General features: G+C 48.8%; 2 protein-coding genes across 8 annotated transcripts in view; one reads left to right on the top strand and one right to left on the bottom strand.

Annotated features, from left to right (window-relative positions):
- Positions 1–2,577: 2,577 nt before the first annotated feature.
- On the bottom strand, positions 2,578–9,231 carry GID8 (GID complex subunit 8 homolog). 3 transcript variants are annotated; one of them, XM_079128030.1, is made up of 5 exons: positions 9,072–9,231; positions 6,297–6,426; positions 4,654–4,850; positions 4,058–4,255; positions 2,578–3,263 (listed from the first exon to the last, which is right to left on the bottom strand). In XM_079128030.1, the coding sequence occupies exons 2-5, from the start codon at positions 6,412–6,414 to the stop codon at positions 3,090–3,092; spliced, it is 687 nt and encodes a 228-aa protein (XP_078984156.1). In that variant the 5' UTR covers positions 6,415–6,426; positions 9,072–9,231; the 3' UTR covers positions 2,578–3,089. The 3 variants fall into 3 exon arrangements, with proteins under 3 accessions (XP_078984156.1, XP_078984158.1, XP_078984157.1); XM_079128032.1 differs by lacking the exon at positions 9,072–9,231 and adding an exon at positions 9,003–9,064 and having other exon boundaries at positions 6,297–6,427; XM_079128031.1 differs by lacking the exon at positions 9,072–9,231 and adding an exon at positions 7,797–7,935.
- Positions 9,232–9,365: 134 nt separating this feature from the next.
- DIDO1 (death inducer-obliterator 1) overlaps positions 9,366–24,552 on the top strand; it is a 50,235-nt gene continuing 35,048 nt past the window's right edge. For 2 of the 5 annotated variants that reach the window (XM_079127985.1, XM_079127980.1), the window contains exon 1: positions 9,367–9,498. The gene's annotated coding sequence lies outside the window, so the exon portion shown is untranslated. Of the gene's footprint in view, positions 9,525–18,793; positions 18,942–24,552 lie in introns of those variants that run through there. The other 3 variants (XM_079127984.1, XM_079127982.1, XM_079127981.1) reach the window with 3 other exon arrangements.

Below are 24,552 nucleotides of genomic sequence, written 5' to 3'. Positions count from 1 at the left end.
GAACTGATGTGGTGGCATCAGAATAAATCACTGACAAAGCAGTGATGAGTGAAGGCTAGGGACAGCTGGCACCCATGTCATGGTGTCCTGCCACACCACACCACATCACACCACACCACATCACACCACACCACACCTTCCACTAGCAGGGGTGCAAACCATTCTGTTCACCTGAGGCTTTTGATTTGATCTTTTGTTCATACCGAGACTGGAAAGCGACAACCTGGAAGGGAGTCCTGCTCCACTACCCTGAAGATGTCAGCATCTGTATCAAAAAATGTAAGAATCTTCCTGAAACCCTGGTCCCTCCACTCTCCAAAACCACCAGTGTATAGAAAGAAGGAAATAAAGTCTGCTGCCCCAACCTTGACCCCTCCTTGGAGGGTGGACTCTGGTTTGTGGTTTCTGCATGCCCAGGGCCACTGGTCTTCAGCCATATCTTCAGTGCAGGCCACGGTCAACACCTGCCTTTTCCAGAACCTGGAAACCTAATTCAAGTGGCAAACACACAAGTTCTCAAGTAATGGACAATATCCCCATGACTAAGAAAGTTCCAGAACAGGTTTATTCCTCACATGACTTCAGGATATAGGAACAGAACACCAGGATACTCTCAAGCTTCCTGTATTTCAAGGCACTTCCCATCAAAAGGCATAAAAAGAAGAAATAAACTACTCTGTGAAAAACTGAATTTTTTTCCCTTTTCTTTCAAGCACTGGGGATCAAACACAGGACCCTGCGCATTCTGGGCAAGTACCCTGCCACTGAGCTGCACCCTTTATCTGTTAACTTTCATCTTTTTTTGGGGGGGTGTGCTGGGGATCAAACCCAGGGCCTTGTGCTTACAAGGCAAGCACTCTACCGTCTGAGCGATCTCCCCAGCCCCAACTTTCATCTTAAGACAGGCTCTCACCAGTCACTGATCCTCTCGCCTCAGCCTCCCACGTACCTGGAACTACGGGCATGTGCCACAGTGCCCAGCTACCATCACCACGTCCTAATGAACACATCAGTGGGACTGGGACCCAGAAGAAACAAAGTAGAAAAGCCAAATCGCACAGGTGCCCATCATCTCAGAGCAGCCTAACCTCACTTGCTTGCCGCAGAGACTAAGAGCAAAGTGCTGCTGAAGCTGTTCTGACAGAATGGGTAAATAAAACACCATCTTCTTGTCTTGTCACCACCTGATGACCCTTTGTGCATGTGCTGGATCACACACGCACTGTCCATGGAAATAATGTCATATACACCAATAAGAGATAGTTAATAACATGCTGGTCATCTAGTGTCTTTCAAAATTTGTATAGTTTTCTCTCTCTCTCTCCCCACTTTCTGCTACGTCCAACCTATTTTAACTAACTGAAGATTAAAACTCCCTTCCCCTATAACTTTTCATTCTCGAACCTAAGGAAGGAAAGTTCTAAAGAAAGCCTCCATCTGAACACAACTGCTGAGACCCACTGTGTCCAGGAGCAGCACTGCCGAAGGGGCAGCCTGGGGGCCGCAGTGTTCCACCATGGCTGCCAACAGGCTCTGCAGTTGTTACTAACTCACAAACCATCTAAGTCAAATCTCCTACCCAGAGAAAAATGAAGTAGAGAGACTGAGAACACCTCACCAGGCTGTAGGTGAGGCAGCAGCACCGAGGGAGAAAGGTGTGGCAGAGCAGCCCACCAGCAGGCGATCATCTGACTGGCTCAGGCACTGGCAAGATGGCAATGCCCCTCTGTCTGACCTTGCTGGTCCAGATGCCTTGTGCTGCCCAAGGGTAGAGCAAGCAGAATCCCCCCATTCGGTAGCTAAAAGTGTTGCTCTCCAGCAGGCCCCAGGCCCCAGAACACCCTACCTCAGCATTAGGACTCAGCTGAGGGACAATGGCATCTCAATCCCTGCAGGCAGGTGAGTACTCCCACCCTAGGACAGTCCCTGCGTTGTCTCCACGGTCAGACTTGGTCAGACTTGCTGAGCGGTTCTGTGGCCACACTCCCAACACCGGCTTTCAGCACCGCCCTAGAGGCCCCTCTGCAACCAGAGCCTGTCCCATCTGTACTCACGTGTGTATGTGCCCATCACCGATGCACCTGCGTCACGCCACCAGGTGCCAGGCCAGTTCCCTCCTGCGTTCCACTGGTTGGGAACAGAGGCAACAGCAGCAGCACTTTCAGGCACCTGACCGTGAGACCAGGTAAGGAATTGCTCTGCTAAGCTACAGACCAGGGAGCAGAATGTACAGGCCTTGGGGAGAGCCTCGGGCACCCTCCTGCATCGGCCCCACCAGCACCAAGCTGCCTTACGCCTGAGCACAGCAAGGAAGCACCAGCCAGAGGCTGCTGAGAGGACAGTGTTTTTCAGTGGCCATTCTGGTCATTCTTGAAATCAAAGAGAAACCTTTATTTTCAACAAAACTGCCTACAAGAGATGGTTCACTGATTCGTCCCTCATCACATACAGCACCAAAATATATATTTAAAAAATTAAAACGCACACAGCTCCACCCTCACACACACATCTCCCCAAGAGCCACATAACCCAGACCAAAGAGAAAAACAAATTCAACTCAATACCCTCACGCAAAAGTCATCTTTGAATTAGGATTTACAAATTTATATATTCTGTCCTAGAGAAGAAGAAAAATGAAAAACACAGGATGAGGAAAAACTTGAAGATGAAGGCCTGACAAGACTCAGGAAAATCAACAAAGGCATCATCTGCCTACAAGCCAACAAAAGCAAGGTGATGGATGCTCTTCACGTCCCTTGAGGGGAGGCCCAGGTTAAACTGGCAGCCCTAGGAACCCAGCCCCGAGGGCAGCCAGGCACAGGAGCACCCTGACAGTGACGCATGGCATCCAGGTCCTCAGGACACACCACGTGCACAGCCAGCCAGCCTTCCCAGATGTGCCCTTTACTGTGGGGCTTCCAGCATTTAAAAGGGCCGTTTTCCTTTTAAGAAAGATGCTGAGTCAAAAAAAAAAAAAAAAAAAAAAAAAATGTACAGGGGAAAAGGTTTCTACTGCAGTGAGATCCTTGGGTCGAGCCGAGGGAAGGCGAGTCCTGTGCGCAGAAAGCGCGGGGTTGGCTGCACAGGCTCTACTTGGGCTCCTCGATCACACCTTTGCTAAGGTCTGTCATTTTGGGATATTTTACTTTCTTCTGGTCCAGCTCATTCTGAGCCCAAAGTAGCAGTTTCAGTAATTTTGCCAGCTTGGGTGTTGATTCGCGATTTTCATAATCTAGAACGGCTTGGTTAACTTCACTCCAAACCTAGAAAACAGACACATCCGATCAAGGTCACCATGCACATGGCGCACCAGCAAAGTCTACCAACAATAGGCATTTTATGCTCTTGGAAACCATTTTCACATGAGAAGTTTGCAATTCATTTAAATGAATGTTAAACCCATGATTATGAGCCACTCTGGAGACATTAAACAGTCCTTGCCCACAGTAGCTTTTATAGTCTGGTCAGCAAGTGTCACCTCCAATCTTGAGGTCACTTAAGTGCTGAGGGGACTGTAAGAGAGCAGAGGCCAACACAGTGGACAGTGTGATTCCCTCCTAAAGAGCCCCAGGTGGCCTTCTGGGAGAGGCAGTCCTCCCAAAGTGGGGCAGGGAGGACAAAGCCCAGGAGAGAAGCCAGTTGGCCCTGGGGGAGAGGGACACAGGTATGGGAGCATTGCGCTGTTGTGTGTGGCTGGACACAAGAGTAGCGGCAAGAAGCAGGAGTCCCAGAAGAAAACACAATCATAAATTAAAACCACCTAGGACACCTGTTTCCTAGGAGTTTCCAAATGAACAGAAGGAAGGTTAAGATAAATTTTAAAAAAAAAATTAGCAAAGGGGTTTGGACTCTGCCAGACCATCACAACTCTGCTGCTCCTCATTCGACAAGATAAGAGAGAAAGAGCCAGGGAGGAGTCACCACTATCACCCCAAAGAGCCACAGCCAGAGCCCTGTCCCGCCCCACACCACAAACGCAGCACACATTCCACCCTTTGGAAAACCCTCTCTGATCATCCACTGAGGGTAAAAGGGCCTTCCCTTTAGTAGACCCTACCTTCTGCCTCTGCATCATGTGGAGGAGGTCTCCAAAGGGCGACTCCTCGGGGCTGTCGAAGGCCAGCAGGGCCAGGGTGCGCTCCATCTCGGTGAGGCACTCTCTGCTCTCCTCGCCCTGCTCTGCCAGCTGCGTCTGGGCAAACTCCAGTGCTGCCTCAGTCTCTCGCTGGCGGATCAACTCAATCAAATGCTGTTGCTGGTCAAAGGCAAAGACAGACAGGCTTAGACAGACACAACCGGTAGGCAACACCGAGCACTTGGTTCCAAACAAAGGCATAGCTCATGGGGCTGGGGTGTAGCTCAGGGGTGGAGCACCGGCTTAGCATGTGTGCAAGGCCCTGGATTCCATCCCCAGCACCATCAAAAAAAAAAAGTACAACTCCAAGGAGAGGCTTTTCTAACGTCTCCAGGTTGTTAAATTTGTATTTTAAAAGCAAAAAGGAGCTTCTGAAATAGGTAAAGCAGCTAATTCTAACGCCATCCCCACAAAAACTAAAATAATATTCTATTAATGCTGGTAAGCCTGCTTATTTGTCTTTGCAAACAACCTTAATTTAGCAAGTATCCACATCCAACAAGACTGATGACACTCACCTGCAGATGAAAGTAAAGGTACCGGTTTGTGTCCAAGAGCTCCGGATGAAGGCTGTTGATCAATGCGATGGCCTCCTGAATCTGACCCTTCAGAATCATCTCCCGAATCTTGATTCGCTCATCAAGAGTTTCCAGATCCACACTGGGTTCAATTCCAGATTCCATGCGAAATTTCTCCGCTGCTTCCTTAAAGCCCTCTAGAAATGAAAACTACACTTACCACTAGGAAAGGCAGTGGGGGACTACTGCAGCCTTCACACCTCTAGAATGTCCAACTGCCTCAGTTAGATAGCCCCTGACACCAACCACATTTTCTTAGGGACTTGGTGTTCTTGTCTCTGTGATTCATAGGCTATGCCCTCCAAACAAGGAACTGAAAAACAGTGCACTTCATTCCTTTTCCACCCCATCCAAACAGCCCAGCCTCCCAGCCAAGAGGTTAGAATGACTCTAGTCCACTAGTCAAAGGAAGCTGGGACTATAGGCTGGCATGCCAGAGCTCACAGCTGGCTCCCCGTAAGGCAGACACACTGGCTGTGCCTGAGGGCTGCTGTGCGCATGCCGGCTTCTCCTGCCTGAGCTGGCTACTTCCTTGCCAACATCAACAAGGCGTTTGTTCCCCTCCGCCCCACCACAACTACAAACATAGATTTCCTTACCAACTTGCTGGAATTTTTTTAAGAGATCAACTTGAAGCGGGGACTGGGGATTAAGAGAAGGAAGATTTTAATTTAAAGGGGGATCAGGAATGAACAGGAGGGAGACTTTTCATTTCCTGCCTTTTGAAAACCCCTGAATTTTCTCACTAGAGTTGTCAATGACATTCTTCCTGCCAAAAGGAGGGGGTCCTGGTACTATTTCTTTCTGCATGCTCCTGCTCTTCCCCTTCCCCTTTTTGTCTATCTGTTTATTTTGTGGTACTGGGGTGGTCTACCACTGGCCTACATTCCCAGTTCCCATTTCTTTCTCTCTTTCTTTCAGACAGGGTCTTACTATTTTGCCAGGCTGGCTTCCAACTTGCAATTCTATTGCCTCAGTATCCCAAACAGCTGGGATTGCGGCCTGGGCTGCCATGCCCAGTTCCCCCTTCTCTCTTTTAAGTTGGGCACTCCTTACAGAAATAGTATTTTACCAAGCTGGCCAGAAAACATCAATTATTTGGCCTTTAAGTCCATTTCAGAATAGTTTTGTCTTCCTTTGTTTTGGTATTGGGCTTGAACCCAGGGATGCTTAACCACTGAGTTACAACCCCAGCCCTTTTTATTTTTTATTTTGAGACAGGGTCTCGCTAAGTTGCCGAGGCTGGCTTTGAATTGGATGCTCCGGTCTCAGCCTCCCAAGTGGCTGGAATGACAGGCATGCACCAAAGCACCCAGCTCAGAACAGTCTTAATGGTCTGGATTACCTAACCCTAAAACTGTCAAAGGCCAAGACACTGATTTTTGACTTAGCTCTCAAAGACCTGGAATAAGTCTCTCATCTCCAGGAAAGGCTGTATTTAACAGTTTACTAGTGTGTCAGCTGAGCACTGCAGGCTCTCAATGCCTGAACATGATGTGGCATAACCACTGAGCTTGGGGAATAAAACCCTCTTGTACAAAAGGGAGTGCTGTGTCCAATGGCTGTCTCTACAGCGCCATTACCTGTGACCAAGTAGTTCATGATGAGGCGGTTCATGTCCGCCCGCTGGACGTGCAGGTTGTTGAGCTTTTCCATCCACTCATCTTTCGTGATCTCATCAGGCTTTTCTGCATAACTCATTCTGGTTTATTTCTACAGAAAAAAGGTTTGATAATTAGTGAAAAGATTTATTCCCACTGGATCCTCTCAGAAAGTAAATGCAGGGCTGGAGTTGTAGCTCAGTGGTAGAGTTCTTGCCTGAAATGTGTGAGGCACTGGGTTCGATCCTCAGTACCACATAAAAATAAATAAACAAAAACAACACTATTTAGATCATCCAAAAAATGCACAGCACAGAGTAGATACTGAATAAAGTTTTTTAAAAAAAGTCAATGCAGCAGTGCAGTAGGAGATGGAGGGATGGGAAATGCTGTAAACCTTGAACACAGCAGGTACAAAGGACCCAAGGCCCAAATGCATGTGTGGGAGCACCAAGGCTGGGTGTGCAGAAAGCAGAGGGGGTGAAACAAAGCAGCAGAGGCCTGAGAACACAGGGGCAAGGGGTCAGTGGTATCAGAGAGTGGAGGCCTTCTGAGCGAAGGGAGATGTTTAGGATCCTGGCTAAGTTTAATGGGAGCTACTGGGGCTTACAAGCTACAATGAGAAAAACGAGACTGCAAACCTATGCCCACCCGACTGGCAAAGATAAGAAACCCAACAATACTAAGTGCTGGCAAAGACACTTCCCTCACCCTCTTTTACTTCAGTATCAGAAGGCTGATTCATTGAAATCCATCAGGGTTAGTTGTAAAGCTGCATGTGGTGCCCCTTACAACCCAGCATTTCCACTTCTGCTAAATCTACACTGTAGAAAAGCTCATCACATGCACCCAGTGCAGACAACCCTGATCACAGAAGTTCTATTCAAAACAGCAAGAACATGAAAGCCACCCACCTGGATGATCATTCAGCAGGAATATGGGTAAAGAAACTGTAGTACAGAGCCCACATCCAAAACCCTTAGATAGGTACATTCTAGAACCCAAAACTTTTCAGATTCTGCATAGATGACATGGCATAAGTTTCTATATATTTTACAATAGCTTCTCTAAGGCCTGAGGCAGCACCACACAATCAGGTATTATTTCTTCAGTGAAATGTGTGCATGTTCACACTAAGTGCAAGGGAGGCTGTTAAGACTTTACAAAATCAGGTTTTGCCACCAAACAGGTTAAAAAAAAAAAAAAAAAAAAACTTTTGGTTTCAGAGAAGGGATTGTGGTCATGTACCACTCAATAAAATTTAATAAAGCAATTAAAGTAAATAAAATCACACAGAGTCATGTGGATGACTCTTATAAAACAATGTTAAATACAAAAAGTTTAAATAGAGACCCAAGTGAGGCATGAGTTTTGGAAAGAACAGATGACAAACTATGTTAGCAATAAGTATCTATATTGCAGAACTTTTTGTTTTGTATTTTTAGGTACAGCTGTGAAATCTGATACTTAGGAGGAGGTTACCTGTGTAGGAGGGTGGGATGATGGAGATCAAAGGGGTTGCTGTGCTAGCTCAAGAGCACTAGTTGGGCTCTTGAGGTGGAGTTGCAGCGCTCCAACCTGCTACTTTTCATACTTTGCCACTGAAATATACATATAGATATTACTTTTACACCCGACAAAGCTCATGCTGATTTGCTTCAATATATTAAATTAGAAAAATGGCTGAAAGTGGGGTGAACACTGAACCACTGAGCAGCAACAGAGATAAGAGACACCCAGATGGAGGTGCTTTGGTCATGGAGCCAATGGCTAGTCCTGGGCTGAATGTGAATGTGCTAGGACAAAAGTAAGGGAAGAACTCAGATCAGACTCTAAGCATTAGACCTTGGAGGATGGCACCACAAACAAGGAGGCAGGACTGTAGGCAGAACAGGTTTGAGGAGCAGGGCAGGTCTGGATGACTACTAAGCCGCTGGAGAAGTTTAGCAGGCATCTGGATTACAGGTCCCCAGCCCCACGCTGGAAACATTAATTAGGGAAACACCTGTGGCTAGGATGAAACTATCTAAAGCCAAGAGTTCAGCCAAGACCACCCAGGGAGAGGGTAGACAGGGAACATGAAGGGGGCACATCACTCAGGGATGCACGAACTTCAGAGATCAAGCAGAGATGTGAAGGAGCCAGCAGGTGAGACTTGCTGAGGGGCACTAGGGAAGAAGGGAGGTAAACGTGGTGGGCTGTCACCAGCTCTGATGTCTGGAGGCTACAAGTCAACTGCAGAACTCGGGAGCCAGACCAAAAGCTCTTATTCACAGACAATACCAGTGAGCTACGAAGCACTGTGAAGTCCCCGGAAAAGACACCTTCCTCTCACTTTCCAGGTGTAATCAGCAGTCACACTGGCACCACTCGGAGGAGACCCGGCCCTCCAGTTTCTGCAGGAAGACTCAGTTGCCTCTGAACTCCAGCAGCTACACGGGCACCACAGACCCGCATCGTCCCCTGCGCACGACCGAGGCTGGCTTTGCACAGCGGCTCCAACGCAGTGCCGCTACGAAAGTCGTGCTGGTCCCAATAGGACGCACTCTCTCGATCCCAGCCCGGACCGAGCGCGGGCCTGGCCTGCAGCACGCTCCCTTCCAGGAGAGACGGCCGCCGGGAGCCCGCCGGGCAGGAAGGCGCGGCAGGACTGCCCAGCCCCGACCCCAGTTCGCGCCGTCCTTACCCCCCGGCCAGCCCGCCTGGTCCCGCGGAGACGCGGAGCCCGGCCGCCAGGACCCGCCGCGGCCATCTTACCTTGAGAATCCCGCCTCCCGCGCGGCGCAGTCTGGGCGGCGGCGGCGGCTCCGCGGCCGCTCCCGGGGCCGGGGAGGGGCGGCGGCGGCAATCACCCAGCAGAGGGAGGCGGAGGCCGCGGCGGAGGCGGGGGCGGGGCGGGGAACCGGAGGGCAGACGCGCCGGCGTCCGCCCCTTAGTCACCTCTCGCGAGACCACGAGATAGCCAATGGAGCGCTTCGGAGAGGGGGCGGGGCTACAGGCCGCCGGAAGTGATGCCTTAGCTTCCGTTCTTGCGCGTAACTTGCCGTCGGCGCCCTCGCTCTACGGGTTGGCGCGAGAGTCAAAAGGTGTCGGCCGCTTCTGCGCAAGATGGCCGCCGCGGAGGCGTCCGAGTACGGAGCCGTACTGCCGGGATGGCGACGTCTAGACTGAATCCGAGGCGAAGGTCCCGGCTCCTTTCCCGTCGTTTGTGTGAGGCCGGAGGGGATGGGGCGGGGTGGGGAGGCGCCGGCGCCTGAGACGAGGAGGACGTCTCTCGGCTGGCGGCCTGCCTGGCTTGCGTCCCAAAGGCCCAGGCAAGGCCGCCCGGCGGGAGCTCTCCCTTCTGTGGGTGGAAGCGAGTTCCTCGGGGTTAGTAGGCGGACGTTGCCGAGCGCGACCTCGTTTGAGGCAGAGCAGTGGTTAGAACGACCCAGCCGAGGGCGTCCGGCTCAGCCGACCTCGAGGATCGATGGAGGGGACCCCCGCTGCCGGGCGCGCACGGAGGGGACCCCTGTCCCAGGACGCGCGAGGGGGCCCCCTGCCCCAGGGCGGGTCCTGGAAATGCACGCAGTGCTTCGAGTGCTGGGCGGCCTGAAGAGCGGCCCGGCGGGAGGTGGAAATGTACGTTTGAGTATTTAATCGTTTGTTATTGTCTGCCTGCTCGAGAAGAATGCAAACCATCGCTGCAGGGTATCGTGTCGTTAAAAAGATCTAGGAAAAGACTTAGGAAGAAATATTTACAAGTCGGCGAGATGGCTTGGGTGATTCTCAAAAGCGAACTGAGTCGTGGGAAATTGAGGTCGGACTTTTCCTCATCGAAAGTAAATCCAATTCGGCAAATAGGTTGCATAGTAGACATTTTCCATTAACCGAATAAGCTAAATCTGCAGGCCCAAGCTGTTTAGAACGCATATGCAGTGCAGACATCTTCTGCCGTGCGTAACCCTAGGTAAACAACTCTGTCAACTCAAAACTGTGCAAGGGGGCGCCCAGGGAAAAGCGTGGGGGAAGCCCAAGGAGAAGAGAATGATCCATTTTGAGGCTGCACTGGTGCTGTATTTGGGTGGTGGGTTAGCACCAGCAGCCAACCAGTGCCAAGTCCTACTTTTCTTACTCCTTCCTAGAAACTGTCCCTGGTTTAGTGTTTTCTGGCCTCAGCGTGAAGCCATGACCTTTGCTCCTTGAATTATCACAGCATCTTCCTGACCCAGGTCCTTTACAGTTCTGCCAGCTCCCCTCTGAAGACCATGCAGACAGGTTGATACTTCCAGCGCCATCTCTCCTTGTCACTGTCCTCTGAAACCCTTTGGGGACTCCCCAGCTGCCTACTTAATGTGACCTGAAAGTCTCACCCTTCCTGCTCTCACCCTGCCTGCTCCAACCATCCCGACCTTTTGTGGTTCTCCAGTCACCAAGCCTGATTGTCTCTCACCCTGACAAGATGTGCCCTGTGGAACAGGCTTCCTTGAGGTCTTCCCTAACAAAGCTGAATTTGGTGCCTCTCCCTTGTTCTCACATGGTACCCTAAACCATTCCCTCTGCCTCTCTACACCCTATCCCCTGTCACTGTTGCTGATAGTAAATCATGATTTGCCATCAAAAAGTCACAAGGGCTAGGGCATATCTGATTATAGCTAAAGCATCTAGTAGGACTTGATATGAATTTGTTGAATAGATGAAGGAATAAATCAGTTAGGAGGGTTGAGGACCTTTACCCGAAGTGACAGTAGCAAAAATGGAAAGGGGAGACCTTGAGGTAGGCAGAAATGGGCAGTCCCTAGTGATGGGCAGTTTGTGGGAGCTCAGGGGAAGAAACCCAGAGTGGTACACAGGTGTGCAGCCTGGCTTCTTGGGGTGCCACCACTAAGGGGACAATTCTGATGAAGGATGTGGAGCAGGAGGAGAGGAGCCATGAGCTCAGTGCAGGCTGTGTTGGACTTGGTGCCTGTCTGATACATTGAAAGCTCAAGGGGAAGATCAGGGCTGCAGCTGAGAGCTGATAGCATTCAGAGTGAGACCTACAAGTGAAGGATAGGTTAATTCCAGACTCCAGGAGAAAGGCAACCTGTTCTCTCTCACTAAGGAAAAGGAGCCTGTTAGGCAACAGTGCAGTGCCAGAGGGCTCTCCCCAAAGCTGTAGGCAGTGTTTTAAGAAGCTGTGAGCAGTGGTGTCCACGCAGCAGGAAGATACAGGCAACAGTCACAAGAACTGCCCACTGTGGTGTTGGTGGCAGAGCAAGGAGTCGAATGTGATGAGTAGGTGAAGGTGAAGACAGCTAGGGACGGGCAGCAGGTGTGGAGAGAAGTGACCACATGAGGAACAACAGGTGGAGTGGCTGAGCAGGTCTGTTGCTGGGCTTTTGGCTGGTATGTTTGGGTTTAAAGGGTGACAATCTGCTGAATAGAGAACACCAGAGAAGGGCCTGGGTAGGGTGTAGGGTCAGAAGTCAGGAGTCAGGAGCTCATTTCTGCATGTGTAGGTTTTGTAGTGCTGTGTGAGGCATAAAGTGGAATTGCTGGGGAGCAGGTAAATGGATATATCCAGATCCAGGTAGAGGTGAAGGAAAGCACAGCCAGGCATGCAGAGGCGTCTGTCTGGAGTATCTAGAGCAGACAGGAAAGCCTGGACCAGAGTCCTGGAGAGACACAGTGCTAAGCAGCGTGAGGGGTGTGGGAGAGAACAGGGCTCGGGACAGGCCCACCTTGGTTCCCATCTGTGGCAGTCACCAAGTTGACCACGATGTCAGCCTAGTGGGTTCGTCGACTGGCTGGAATTTCTATATGGAGGAGAGGGAAGCCATAGGGCCTGGCTAGTGGCCGGGCCGTTGGGCATTCAGAAGTACCTCTGTTCTGCACGCCAAGGTGCGACTTTGAATCTGAGAAGTCGCCTCATTGTGAAAGAGATCAACAGTTCTTTAAAAACAACAGTGTTAAAGATATACACTTTTCCCCTCCACATTTTTTAAAGGTGCATTATAGTTGTATGTAATGTGGAATTTGTTGTTACATATTAATACATGCATGCAGTATAATAACATAATAAGACCGATATTCCTCCCCAGCATTCCCCATCCACTCCTACCCATGGTCCCTTTCCTCTATTCTGCTGACCTAAAAGTATATTTCTTAAAAGAACGTTAATGAGGTGTTATTATTTTTTTTAAGGGAAAAGTCTCTTGAGATTAAAATACAAATGCTTCCATTACTTGTCATAAAATGTCCAAAAACCATGTTTTATACAACCACATTATTTCAACAGATGTTTTTGTTTTACTCTAAAAACTCAAAAGCATAATCCTTAAATTCTGAAACCCCAGCTGTCAAAGAGATTTGGCAATGTAAACTTTCTGAATTTTCAGGATAATTTATAAACTTTATCATTTGCTACTGCTCAAAATAATTCACATTGTAGGTAGCAAATACCTAGATGCCAATTTCAACAGACATAGCTTTTCACGGTATTTTTAAGTTTCTCAATGAACATGTTGGAAGGAGCAGGAATGATTTTGCTGTTATTCTGCTGCACATATTCTGGCACCAGGTGTGTAGAACCAAGACTTCACAGAGCATTTTAGAGGAGCGTGATATGGTCTCCCTTCCCTCTCCCTGAAGCACTGATCATACATCTCTTTGGTTGGGTAAGGATAGTCCTCTACCCTCCACCCCATACTGGGGATTGAATCCAGGGGTTTATTTTTATTTTAGAGTTGCTGAGTTGTCCAGGCTGGCATTGAACTTGTGGTCCTCCTGCCTCATCCTTCCAAGTTGCTGGGATGACAGGCATGTACCACTGTGCCCAGCAGTAATATCTTTTTTCTTTCCTTCCTCCCTCCCTTCCTTCCTTCCTTCCTTCCTTCCCTCCTTCCTTCCTTCCTTCCTTCCCTCCTTCCTTCCCTCCTTCCCTCCCTCCCTCCCTCCCTCCCTCCCTCCCTCCCTTCCTTCCTTCCTTCCTTCCTTCCTTCCTTCCCTCCCTCCCTCCCACCTTTAACCCCTAAGGCTGGTAAACACTTGCTTAACGTGCTCCTGGGTTCAATTACCAGGACTGTCAGAAATAAAAAAGGTCCCTTTTAGTGCTTGCTGGGGTGGGACACACACTGGTTCCAGCATGCTGTTCCTGAAAGGACTGTGCCCTTGAGGAAGAGGTGGTCCTGCTATTGCAGTCCTGTGGGAAAGTCTAAACAGACACCATTTTGAGTGGTAGTTTCTTAATTTACCTAGTCAACATACTTTCTGTGTACAGTTGCATATTGAGTTTGATAGAATGCCCTAGCTGATCAGGATTTGATATACACATATTAGCTTTGGATGTGATTTTTTTTTAAATTAGCATTATATAAATATATCTGTACACACACACGTGTGTGCATAGCTATATCCGTATATATTGTAAGCATTTTTTTTAGCATGGGCACAGCTGTTGTGATCAGATGTCTGGGAGGTAGAAGCACTGAGTAGCGATGAGGCAGGTTTTTTTTGTTAATTTTTGTTTGTTTTTTTTTTTTTTTTTTGTCATCTTTTTCATTCTCTCACATTTAGTTTTTTTCTTCTTTTTGTGCTGGGGATCAAACCTAGGGCCTTATGCATGCTAGGCAATCACTCTACCACTGAGTCGCACCCCAGCACACGTTTACTCTTTAAATGGTCATTTTCTATAGGGTGGAGAGAAACTTTATTATGTCCAGTTCTTCATTCTCTGTGCGGCCAGAACAGGAAGTGTCATCGACCTCTCAACTTCCATAGGCAGATTTGTGTCAACCTTATTTCTCCTGTGGACACATCAGTTTCTGAATTTTAGAAGCAGTTGTTTAAGTTGGAATTCAAACAGGATTCTGATATAGGAAGGTGATTTTTGGTGAGATTCAGAATAAAACTAGAGCCCCTTGAGGTTCCTTTGGATGCCCCACCATTCAAACTCCTTGTTATTCCTGTGACTTTCCTGCAAATGCGTGCTGTTCATTCTCACCCTGTTTCTTGAGCTAAGCAAGAACAGTTAATTTATATAGCAAGGTTGAGTGTCCCTGATCCAAAATGATTGGGACCAGAAGTGTTTTGGAATCTTGGATATTTTTGGATTTTGGAATATTTGCAAACACAGTGTGCATGCTAAGATATCCTGGGGATGGGACCAAGTCTAAACACAGAATTCATTTTTATTTCATGTATATGCCTTAAACACATACCCTGGGGGTAATTTATATAGTATTCAGTGTGTCTGCGTTTTGACTGTGACCCAGCACACGTGAGGTCAGATGTGGAATTTTCTACTTGTAGAATCCTGTCAGAGCTCAAAAGTTTTTGATTTTGAAGCATTCTGTATTTCAGATTTTTTGATTAGGAATGCTCGACCTGTATTCCTGTTCCGAAAGGTCACTGTTTAGACCTGATTTCAAAAAGTCTCTTGCTTTTTAAGTGTTTTTATTTGAGAAACAAAGAAAGACCCTTAATTGTCACCATACAAATGTGGTCCGCCCTTCCCCCTAAGGTGTCTCCCCCACCCCCACCCCCAACCGCCAAGCTGGGAGGCATCAGGCTGGTGGAAGGCCTCTTTGTGTCTAGAACTGACATGTAAATCAAGTGTCTTCCTTTGCCAAGTCGCACCTTTCTGTCTGTTCTCACCTGCTGGGGCTCAGGGGCTCCTGCAGTGCCCACGACCACCTCTCCCTCTCCTCTGCCCCACGTGCTGGTGTGTGAACTGTAAGGGCATAGCCACTGTGCTCCTAGACTGCTTTTCTGTCAAACTCGGCAAAAGGCATTATAGTTTTGGTCTTCTTACTTGATCCATGTCTTTAAAGATTGTTGAGATAAAACTAGATAGGAAATAGTTTTTTCATGTTTTATACTAATTAAAGCATCACTTTCTTCTGAAGCTGGCTGTATTTACTTTTCTCTGAACTCAAAAGGAAAACAGGCATCTCAGTAACATGAAGCATTCATGAAGCAATCATCTGGTTTTGTATTAATGTGTGCACTCATTTAGGTAACAGGGTTTTATTATAGGAGATACAAAGACACTGACACACTTTAAGAATCTCGGGGAAGTGGTAGAATTGGGGATAGTACATCTGGATTCAGTTCTCTGTCTTATGTGCAGTTCTTTTTGCCTCTTGTAGATACTGTTTTTTTTGAGTCCATAGCTGCCTTGTCCTGAGTAACCTCCAGAGAATAAGGGGTCAAAGATCTACCCCTTTTTCTTCTAATTAAAAGAAAAGCTTAATTAGAAGGAACATTGTGTTTTTAGTCATGCACACATGCAAGCCACAAACATCCAGTGTCTGTAAATTATTTGGCACAGCATTAATGGAGGGGTCCCTTCTCCCATCTTATTTCCTTTCCCTTTCCTATTCTTTTCCTAAGAGACAAAGTTGGGAATCTCTACTATTCCTTGGACCCTGTATCACCGTCACATGCCACGCTGGCTTTCTCTCTGCCTGGGGTGGGAACACAAAGTTTAACTTCCAGAACCAGGTTTTACCTTGGATTTCTTTGTTTGGTTTTCTTGCTCTTTTCAGTCCTGCCAATCCTGTTATTTCATGCACTGCCCTCTGTACTGTCACTGTGCAGTCTGCTCATTGTCTCAGCAGCATTGAACCAGACTCACTCTGGTGTTTGCTGTGAAGTTGCCCTTTCTGAGGGTGCTCTTCCTCAGTAATGCAAAGGCAGTATCTGCCCTGCTGAGGGACAAAGATCTGGCTAGGGCCTTAACCTACTGTTTTCTTTAAGTGGAACCAAAGAACATGCTTATCTGTTTTGCTTTGGGGGAAGAAGTAGTGAATCTGATTGTGAATTGATTGCTTGTGCAAGTAGGCTTTGTAAGGCTGCCTGTGGGGCTGGGGTGCAGCTCAGAGATGGAGGCTCACCTAGCATGGCTCTGGCTTCATCCGCATCACCACGTTAGCTGGTCTTACACAGTGTAAAAGTAATAAAAACTCACCAGTTTCTTAGAAAGTAAAACAAAACATAGTGGTTTAAGCTTTCACTGACAGTAAGAAAATACATGGCTTTCTGATTCCACATGTTCTGCATCCATACACTCAGCCAAGTGGACCAAAAATATTAGGAAAAAAATTGCTCCATACTGAACATGTACAGACTCTTTTCTTGTCATTATTCCCTAAACAGCACAGAGTAACACTGTTTACATAGCATTTATATTGATTAGGTATTACAAGTCATTTAGAGATGATTTAAGGTATATGGGAGGGTGTACGCAAGTTACGTGCAGACTGCACTATTTTATGTAACGACATGCACATCCAGATTTTGGTATCCTGGGTCTTGGACCCAGCCCCACTCCATACCCTGAGGATACCTGGACAGTGTGCTGGGTTCATTTGTCTTTTCCTTGGGTGTGTGTGTGTGTGGGGGGGTGCCTCCTGCCTCCTGTCCCTGGGGAATGGTCTTGTGCCTTGTGATTACCTGTTCATGCACTTTTGTGAGTCCACAAGATTTGGGCACAGCCTGAGTGCCGGGACCCTGGGTTGCAGTGCGTGAAGGTCTTGCCCCAGGTAGACATGGCCTGAGCAGTGAGATCAAATGCTGCCCCTGCCTGCCTGAGTGCTTGCAGTGGGGGGGAGTCCTGCCTGCTGCCTGGTACCTCCCAACTAGAGTGCAGGTCAGGGAAGAAGGGCCAACAGGGCCAGGCAGCTACTGGAATCCCCTGCTGTGCTCCTTCACCCTCCCCCTTCCCCTCCTCCTCGCCCCTCCTCCCGCATTAAGGGTAGAGAAGCAAGCAACTTGGGCCAGGCCCCAGCCCACTACCTCTGTGGGTGTTGACCACCAGCAGGTATCTCCTGGAGCTCCTGCCTGGCCTCCATGCCACGTGTTGGTTCAACTTTGGGATTTTCTTGCTAGATTAGGGCATTCAGGGAAGAATTTTTCGAGACAACTGGAATTTGTTCATTTTGCCCCCTGAGTTTTACTTTGAAATAAGGTTAGGAGGAAGTACTCATTTTAAAGTTGAGCAGGGCTCAACTTTAAATACCCAGAGTAGCCGCTCCTGATGGCCACGCCTAGCATCCCAGCAACTTCTGAGGGTGGAAGGGGAGGAGTGTAGTCAGTCTGCTTGCAGGCCCTGGGGAACCCAGGAGGCCCAAGGGCTGCAGCGGTCCAGCTCTTGCCTTTCCCCTGCTTTCACTTGGTTGTGCAGGTTTAAGTTTTCCGGGCTTCCCCCTTGTCCTCTTTCCTCTCTGAATGCCCCACCTGAAACTGCACCCCAGAGTTAAAATCTTTTGAAATCTCACCCTGTTGGATAAAGAATTTGCTGCTGGTTTTGCTTCCTGTAAAGAAGCGAGAGGCCAGCCAGAGACTCTCCTGGAGCTACTCTCCAGACCTCCTGTGGCTTTCCTCCTTCCCCCATCAGAGTCCCCTTTCTACCAACTGCTTGCCCAAGGTCACACTACCTGCCTGTGTGTGCTGGGGATGAAACTCTTGGCACGCTAGGCGTGTCCACTAACACTGAGCTACTCTCCCGCCCCCACTGTGTGGTTGCTAAACTAAACTCCCCACTGTACCGTTTCTGGGGGCAAAAACCCTCTCTCCTCTACCAGGAGGCACACTCAAGGGAGGGCTGTGAGTACTTCCCTGCCAGATTCCACTGGTTCTAATGGCTCACACCAGCAAAAACCAGCCTTGGTTATACATCAGAGTTTTCTTTTCTCTGCCCAGTACTTGGGATTGAATCCGGGACCTTGTTCATAATAGGCAAGTACTCTTATCACTAAGTTAACGTCCCCATCCATAGCTAAGTTTTCTTTTGGAGATAGTCTCAGGAATGGGCGGGTCTTGTAATCTTGGGAGATGTTTATTAGAAACTACGGCTTCCCAGGCCCCTGGCTCATGGATGGATGGAAGCGTTGGAGTCATTTGCATTTTTGCTGAACACTTTACATCTCTTTGCTCTCACTGAGGGATCAACACCTGTTCAGGGTACTCCTTCCAAGACTTGAGTCGCTGTTCACAGCGAAGTAGAAGCAGGGGGCTTGCTCTCAACGCAGGTATCAATGCGCCCACTCCTGTGTTTCCTGAGACATTTGGGGACAGAAATGATGGGGTGTCACCAGTTAGCTAAATAAAGGCAGGCTAGGTGGAAGGTTGAAAACCCACAAGACCTCAGTGCCTTCTCGACAGTAAACGTACGCTGGCCCATGTCAACCCCGTGGGCACACACGCCCAGACCCTGCTTTTTGGCACCGAAGGGGGCACGGTTCGGGTCCAGGGGAAACCCCGCGGGCAGCACACCCCTGGGTGCTGGAGGGCGAGAAGGGCGGCCAGCGGAAGGGAATCCTGGGCCTTTCCTTCCTGATCCTCTCCCCCGCAGCTGCCGCGGAGCGCCGGTCCCTGCTGGCCAAAGCGTTGAGGAGCGAAGTGCCCGGGCGACCCAAGGAGCCGCCCCCTAAGGCGCGCAGCCCAGCCGCGAGGCGGAAGCAGTTGTTCTAGACTGCGCGGAGCTGGGCGGGGCGCGGCGTGGCTGCGCGGCGGCCGCTCTACCCGCGCGGCGTCTCGCTGGCCGGCCTCCGCCTGCCGCGCGGGGGCGCCGCTCTGCCCCGCCGCGTCTCGCCGGCCCCCGCCCGTCGCGCGCTCTAGCCGGGCCGCGGCGCAGGAAATGGCCGCGGGAGTCCGGCGGCCGCGGTGAGTGCTCCGGGGCGCGGCGGAGGGGCGGGCGCCGCGCCGGCCGCACTCGGGAGCGGGGCGGAGCCGGGCCCGCGCGGCGCCGCTGCCGCCGAGAAGATGGCGGGCGGTCTTGCTCCGGCGCGGCGCCCCGAGAGGGCGGCGCGATTAGCTGAATCACGGGCGGCGCGGGCGGGCGGGCGGGCGGGCGAGGGCCCTGCTGGGCGAGGCCGCGCCGCGGGCGGAAGGCCGGGGTCGCCCCCCTGGTGGCCTTCGCGCGGCGCGGGGTCGCCGAGGAGGCCGAGCGTCCCGTGGGTGCCGGCGTTTCCCGCTGGCCCTGAAGAGCCGGGGCGGTGCCTCCAGGCCCCCTGCCCGTCGCCCGCGCACCCTGGGCGAGGCCCTTCGCTCCTGTGCCGGCGGGCGCCCCAGTCGTTCGCGAAGCCCCCTGCCCCGGGCTCCCTAGCAGTCCCCGGCTGGTGTCGGATGGTGCAGGCTGACTCCGTTACAGGAGTTGCATGATTAACAGCCAGCGATAAGGAGCTCGTCGGAAGGACGAGGGCAAAGCCCAAAGTCTGAAGTGAGCTCGCTTCGTCCGAGTGCACATGCTTGCTCTGACAGTCTGTTGCCCAGGCTTTGTTTTGTTCTCTTGATTAGTAAATTTGAGGGTGAATTGATAAGGGGAGTTGAATTGGTAGTCGCACCTGTTTTTTAAGAATTCTCTAGCTGTGACTATCAAAAAACATCACTAGGTGGTAGTTGTCTTGTGTGGTGTAATTTGTAAGGCAGATATTTCTCTTCCTGAGCACCAGAACCTAGGTGCTCGGATTCATATGCTGATAGAGATATTTAAGTGGTATTTAGCATATCTTTATAAAAAGATGAATCAGCACATGCCTTTCTAAAATGGCAAAGTAGCCCGCCCCCTGTAGTGTCAGCGACTGGGGAGGCTGAGGTGGGAGAATCTTTCTGTCCCCACCAATTCTAGACCAGGCAGGGCAACTTAGCCAGACCCTGTCTCAGAAAGGGGGTGAGTAGTGTAAGTCAGTTTTTTACAAAATAAAACTGGCTTTTGTGTGATTTGGTTATAAAGATAAATACATATAGAAAATTAAACAATGTGTGAAAATAGGACACCAGAAAGGAGCCCCATACTACAGTTATTACCTGTTGGTGACCGTGAGTGTGTGTGGTGGCTGTGAATGTTTAGAGAATGTGGCTGCTGCCTGGGCTGGTTGTCCCTGCTATTGCATTTCCAGGTTTTGAAACTCCTATGGCTCTGAATGCTGGATGCTTGTCTTTTGATTTAGATCTTGACTTTTACCCTATGGATGTTTTCATGATATTTTTCACTCTAGTCATCTATGGTGAATGTTAGTTGTGCTCATTTTGTCACCTTTTGGGAAAACCTACCTGTGCATGTCCTCATGAGTTTGCTTTGTCAAAAGGAAAGCAGCCCCACCCTCTCCTTGAGGACAGGGATGACACCTTTGTCCCCTATGCCCATCACATGGGAGGTTTTGGTAAATACTTGTTGGAGAAACAACCTTAGAGAGCTTATTCTGCAAGCTCTCACCAACATTTGTGCTGTCCTTTTGATGGGGACTTTGGCCATTTGTTGCACACTTGCCAAGCACCATACTGATTTGGCACTTGATATAGTATTGGTTCAGAAACCTTTTGGAAAGTGTCTGCATTGCCCCCATTTCACAGATGGGGAAGTGTGGCTCAGTGCACTAGGAACATCCCCAGAGGTTCTGCTTGCAGCTAGAACTGAAGTCTGGGAACCTGCTTCCTCATGCATGGGCTGCTCTGTGAGCTCCCACCCCACAAATGTCTGGCTTGGAGAGAGTCTTGCTATGGTGCTGGGCACTGGAGACTGCTGTCAACAGGGGCAAGACCAGCAACTCGGAACCTATACCAAGAGGGCTGTTCTCAGAAGCTCTAGGGTCCTCACCATATAGGTGCTGACTCAGTCTGGATTTGTTAGATTGTAACTTTAAAATAGTGTTTTCTCATTAAAAAATTTTTTTAAAATTATAAATCTTTCTCTTATTTTGCACTCAGAGCTGTCATATCAGATACACAAGGCAGACTACATCAACACAATTGAAGTACACAAAATTAGTAAAAATCACTTGAAGGAAACAGCAAGGCCCCACAGTAGTATTTTCTCTTTTGTAGCATTTCTCAAGTAGTAAAATAGCCTTTCTGGTTCTCTGCCACCTGTGCACTGAATACAGGAAGTTGCTTCTTAGGCTTGACTCTCAAATTCAGCACTTCATGGATCTGTAAAAGTTGACACAGGAAATCTTACTTGTGCCAGAACTCCTTTCGCATAAGTTCCAGTCTTCCACCTCCACCCCTACCCTGCAACAGATAAATAGGTATTGTCCTTCCCCAACCCCATGGAAGGAAGGAAGAGTCCAGCCAAAAAACAGTCCATTCCTGGTATTTGAGTTTCCAAGACCTCTAGTGCTGTGGCCTGAAACTCGGAAGCTTCCCTAAGATGTAGCTCCTCCTTGCACGGTGAATGCTGGAGGGAAGTTACAGCCTGAACTTAGGTGGCAGCCATCCAGAGCCCTCGCAGTGAGCCATCACCAGAAACAGGGGGTCTGGAAAATGCAAGTATTGCAGCAGTTTTTGTTGTCCTCAGAGTCCTGACAGAAGGGATAGGGGGCAGGTGGCTCTGGGCAAGTTGAGGGGCAGCCCCTTCAAATCCTGTCTGTGGAGTTCAGTGCCCCACACCAGCCACTCTCAGATGAACTCCAGACCTCTTCATTCTCCTCAAAGTCCTGAAAAAAACCAAGAGTTCTTGTTTAGACTGTGTATGTTGATGCCACAAAGGAGACATTTAATTTTTAAATACATTTTATAACTTTTAGGATGATCAGCCTTTACATTCTTTGCATTTTATCATAAATAGCATTTTATGGGAACTACTTCCCAAGTCCAAAATATTTAATGGGAAAGATGACATTTATGTTTTTGCAAATCTGTCTGGCTGACAGCAGCTGAATTCTCACGTCCCTGTTCTTAAGCTTCCGGAGAACTGTCCACACCCTCTTGTGAGTGAAGGTAGACAGGGCACATAATGTCTTAGTATTATGCAAATGGCTTAGATTTGGGGAGTAGGGGGGGCCTGAACCACCTTCTAAGAGTTTACTTTTGAAGGTCCTGTTATTTTGGGAAATGAGAGTGTAAAATATAGTTGGTCATAAACATCCGAAGTGCATTACTTTCAAGAAGATAGATAGTGTCTTTGAACTGTGCTCATGGGCTCGACCAATTTCTTGTATTTTTGGAAGAAGTGTGAAATCAGTCTAAGGTGCATTTCAATGTGAACTCTTCTCAGTGAGGCAAGTTGCAGGCTGCCTTTGTCTCAGGCTCAATGAGACCAGGATTCCTGCTGTGGCCCCATTGCTGCCTGGAGCACACCTTCATTGTGCACACTGGCACTTTGCTGCATTTACTGTGAGTGTGCTTTTCATTTATACACAACTCGTGGATCCCCTTGGAGCCGTGCTAGTGGAGGGGCTGGGTAAGGGCTAGTCCTGGGTGCTGAGAGGGCAGTGGCCAGTGAAGGGGGAGACCCCATGATCAGAGTTGCCCAGAGCTACAGATCCCGGAATCTCTGGAGTCCTTTGCATTTGAATGCAGGACTGTCCTGGAAACATGGCATCCTCCTGTGCGCTTAGGACGCATTATCAACTCTAGATTTCCTGATGAGTATCTGAACCTATACACTGCAGTGACCGCTCAGGCTTGGTGATGACCTTTCATTAAGAGCAACATTCACCCTGGTACAGGGACATGGTGTCTCAGGGACAGTATGGAAGAGACAGGAGGGATGCCCAGCCCAAGTGGCCATCTGGGAGACTGTAGCCTACTTCTGAACAGACAGCAGTGAGACCCTTGCATTTTTCTTTTGCCTGACACCTTACTGTCTGGTTCCTGGCCATCACTTGGACAGTTAAAATCCCCACTTGAGTTGCCATTGAGGGCACAGGCCTTTGCTTGTGCCAGAAACCAGAGACAAGGGGTGTGGGGGGCCTGGCTGCGGCCTTCGTCTCCAAGCATTTTTCTCTTGGTTTCCCTCCTGGGCCCAAACCTCACCTCCACAAATGATGATCGTGCATGACCTTTGCTGCTGCAAACTGGGGCCCAGAAGGGGGCTGAAGAGCAGCCTATAGGCAGGTATCATGTCGACTGCACGCAACTGCTGCTGAGGCAAAAGGACATGAAACTTGCTTTTCTGAAATTTCTAGACACATCCTTATTATTTGATTATTCCATTAATAAAAACTGAGTTGTAGCTGGATTCAGTGACACTGGCCACAGGCCTATAATCCCAGCTACTTGGGAGGCTGAGGGGGGATCACAAGTTGGAGGCCAGCCTGGGCAACTCAATAAGACTTTCTCAAAATCAAATAAGAAGGGCTGGGGATGTGCTCAGTGGTAAAGTGCCCCTGGGTTCAATCCCTAGTACCACAAGCAAAACCGAGTTGTAGAAGAGCCCTTTCTCGGTGATCTTTCTTTTTGTTTTTAGTAAAGAACTTTAAGCTAACATATTCTCAGTCCCTCTTCATCCACATTATAAAAGATCGCTGAGACAGAAGATCCTTAGTAGAACACATAAGTAAGTGTAAACTTTGGCTTAGTCTGCCACAGTTTACAAGTTCTGAACACAGTTCAAAATAATGAGGTTTTGTTAATATAAGCATTGGGTGTGATTTCTGACTGGCAGGATAGAATTGCTTCAGAATTAAAAATGTTAATTAGAGTTTTGCTTTAGGAGAAAATGAAGTTTGAAAAACAAGTTTTGCCACCAAATGGGACAAAATATGCACTTGTGTATTATCTTTTTGTCTCGAATGAATATGGTAACTTCACCATGGTTCTATAGCTTATTTTAAGGTGTCTTAGCAGTTGATCACATATTCTCACGTGTGTGGAACTAGTTTCTTGTAGATAGACTTGCTTTCCTTATTCACTTAAAGCAAAGTTAGAATAGTAACAATTGAACATTTAGATGTATGTGGGTTAAAAAGTCATGCATCACTATAATATTCAAGATTCCTTTTTAAGTAATAATATAAGACATTTCGAGAGGGTATGTTTAAGTAATAGTATAAAATAAGATTTTAAGAGGGTTTTTCAAAAATTTGGTCAGGCAGCCAGCATCTGGCAGCGTCGGACTCCAAGGGGAGTTGGGAGATCGTTGCTGAACCTTCGTGGAGAAAGTGTTTGTGCAACATCAATGGTATTATTACATGCTTTGCACATTCCCAGTGTGTCCTTAGGCTAATATGAATGACATGTAGCCATGTCCACGTATGTTCCTGGACCTCTGGGGGTCCTCAGCCCTCCCTATAGCTAAGGTCAAAACTTTCAACAGTGATGAGCCTTTTCCTCCAAGTTGACGTTTGGACCCATGTGCAAAGCTCCCTGTGTTTCTTACCATGCACTGCACCTTTGAAATAGGCCAGTTTCCCTTAAGAATGAATGTCCTTGATGAAGCAGTGGAAGTATTAGTTTTATAAACATCAACCTTAGTCGTATATCAGTCTAACCTGGCCTGTGAAGAGATGGCAAGTGCACCTAACACACTTCTGCATGCACACAGTGGGCTTCT

The sequence above is a fragment of the Sciurus vulgaris genome (genome assembly GCF_902686455.1).
Source record: "Sciurus vulgaris genome assembly, chromosome: 2".
In the NCBI taxonomy this organism is placed as follows: Eukaryota; Metazoa; Chordata; class Mammalia; order Rodentia; family Sciuridae; genus Sciurus; species Sciurus vulgaris.
The sequence above is the reverse complement of the archived record's forward strand: the minus strand, read 5'-3'. Positions and strand labels throughout refer to the sequence as shown.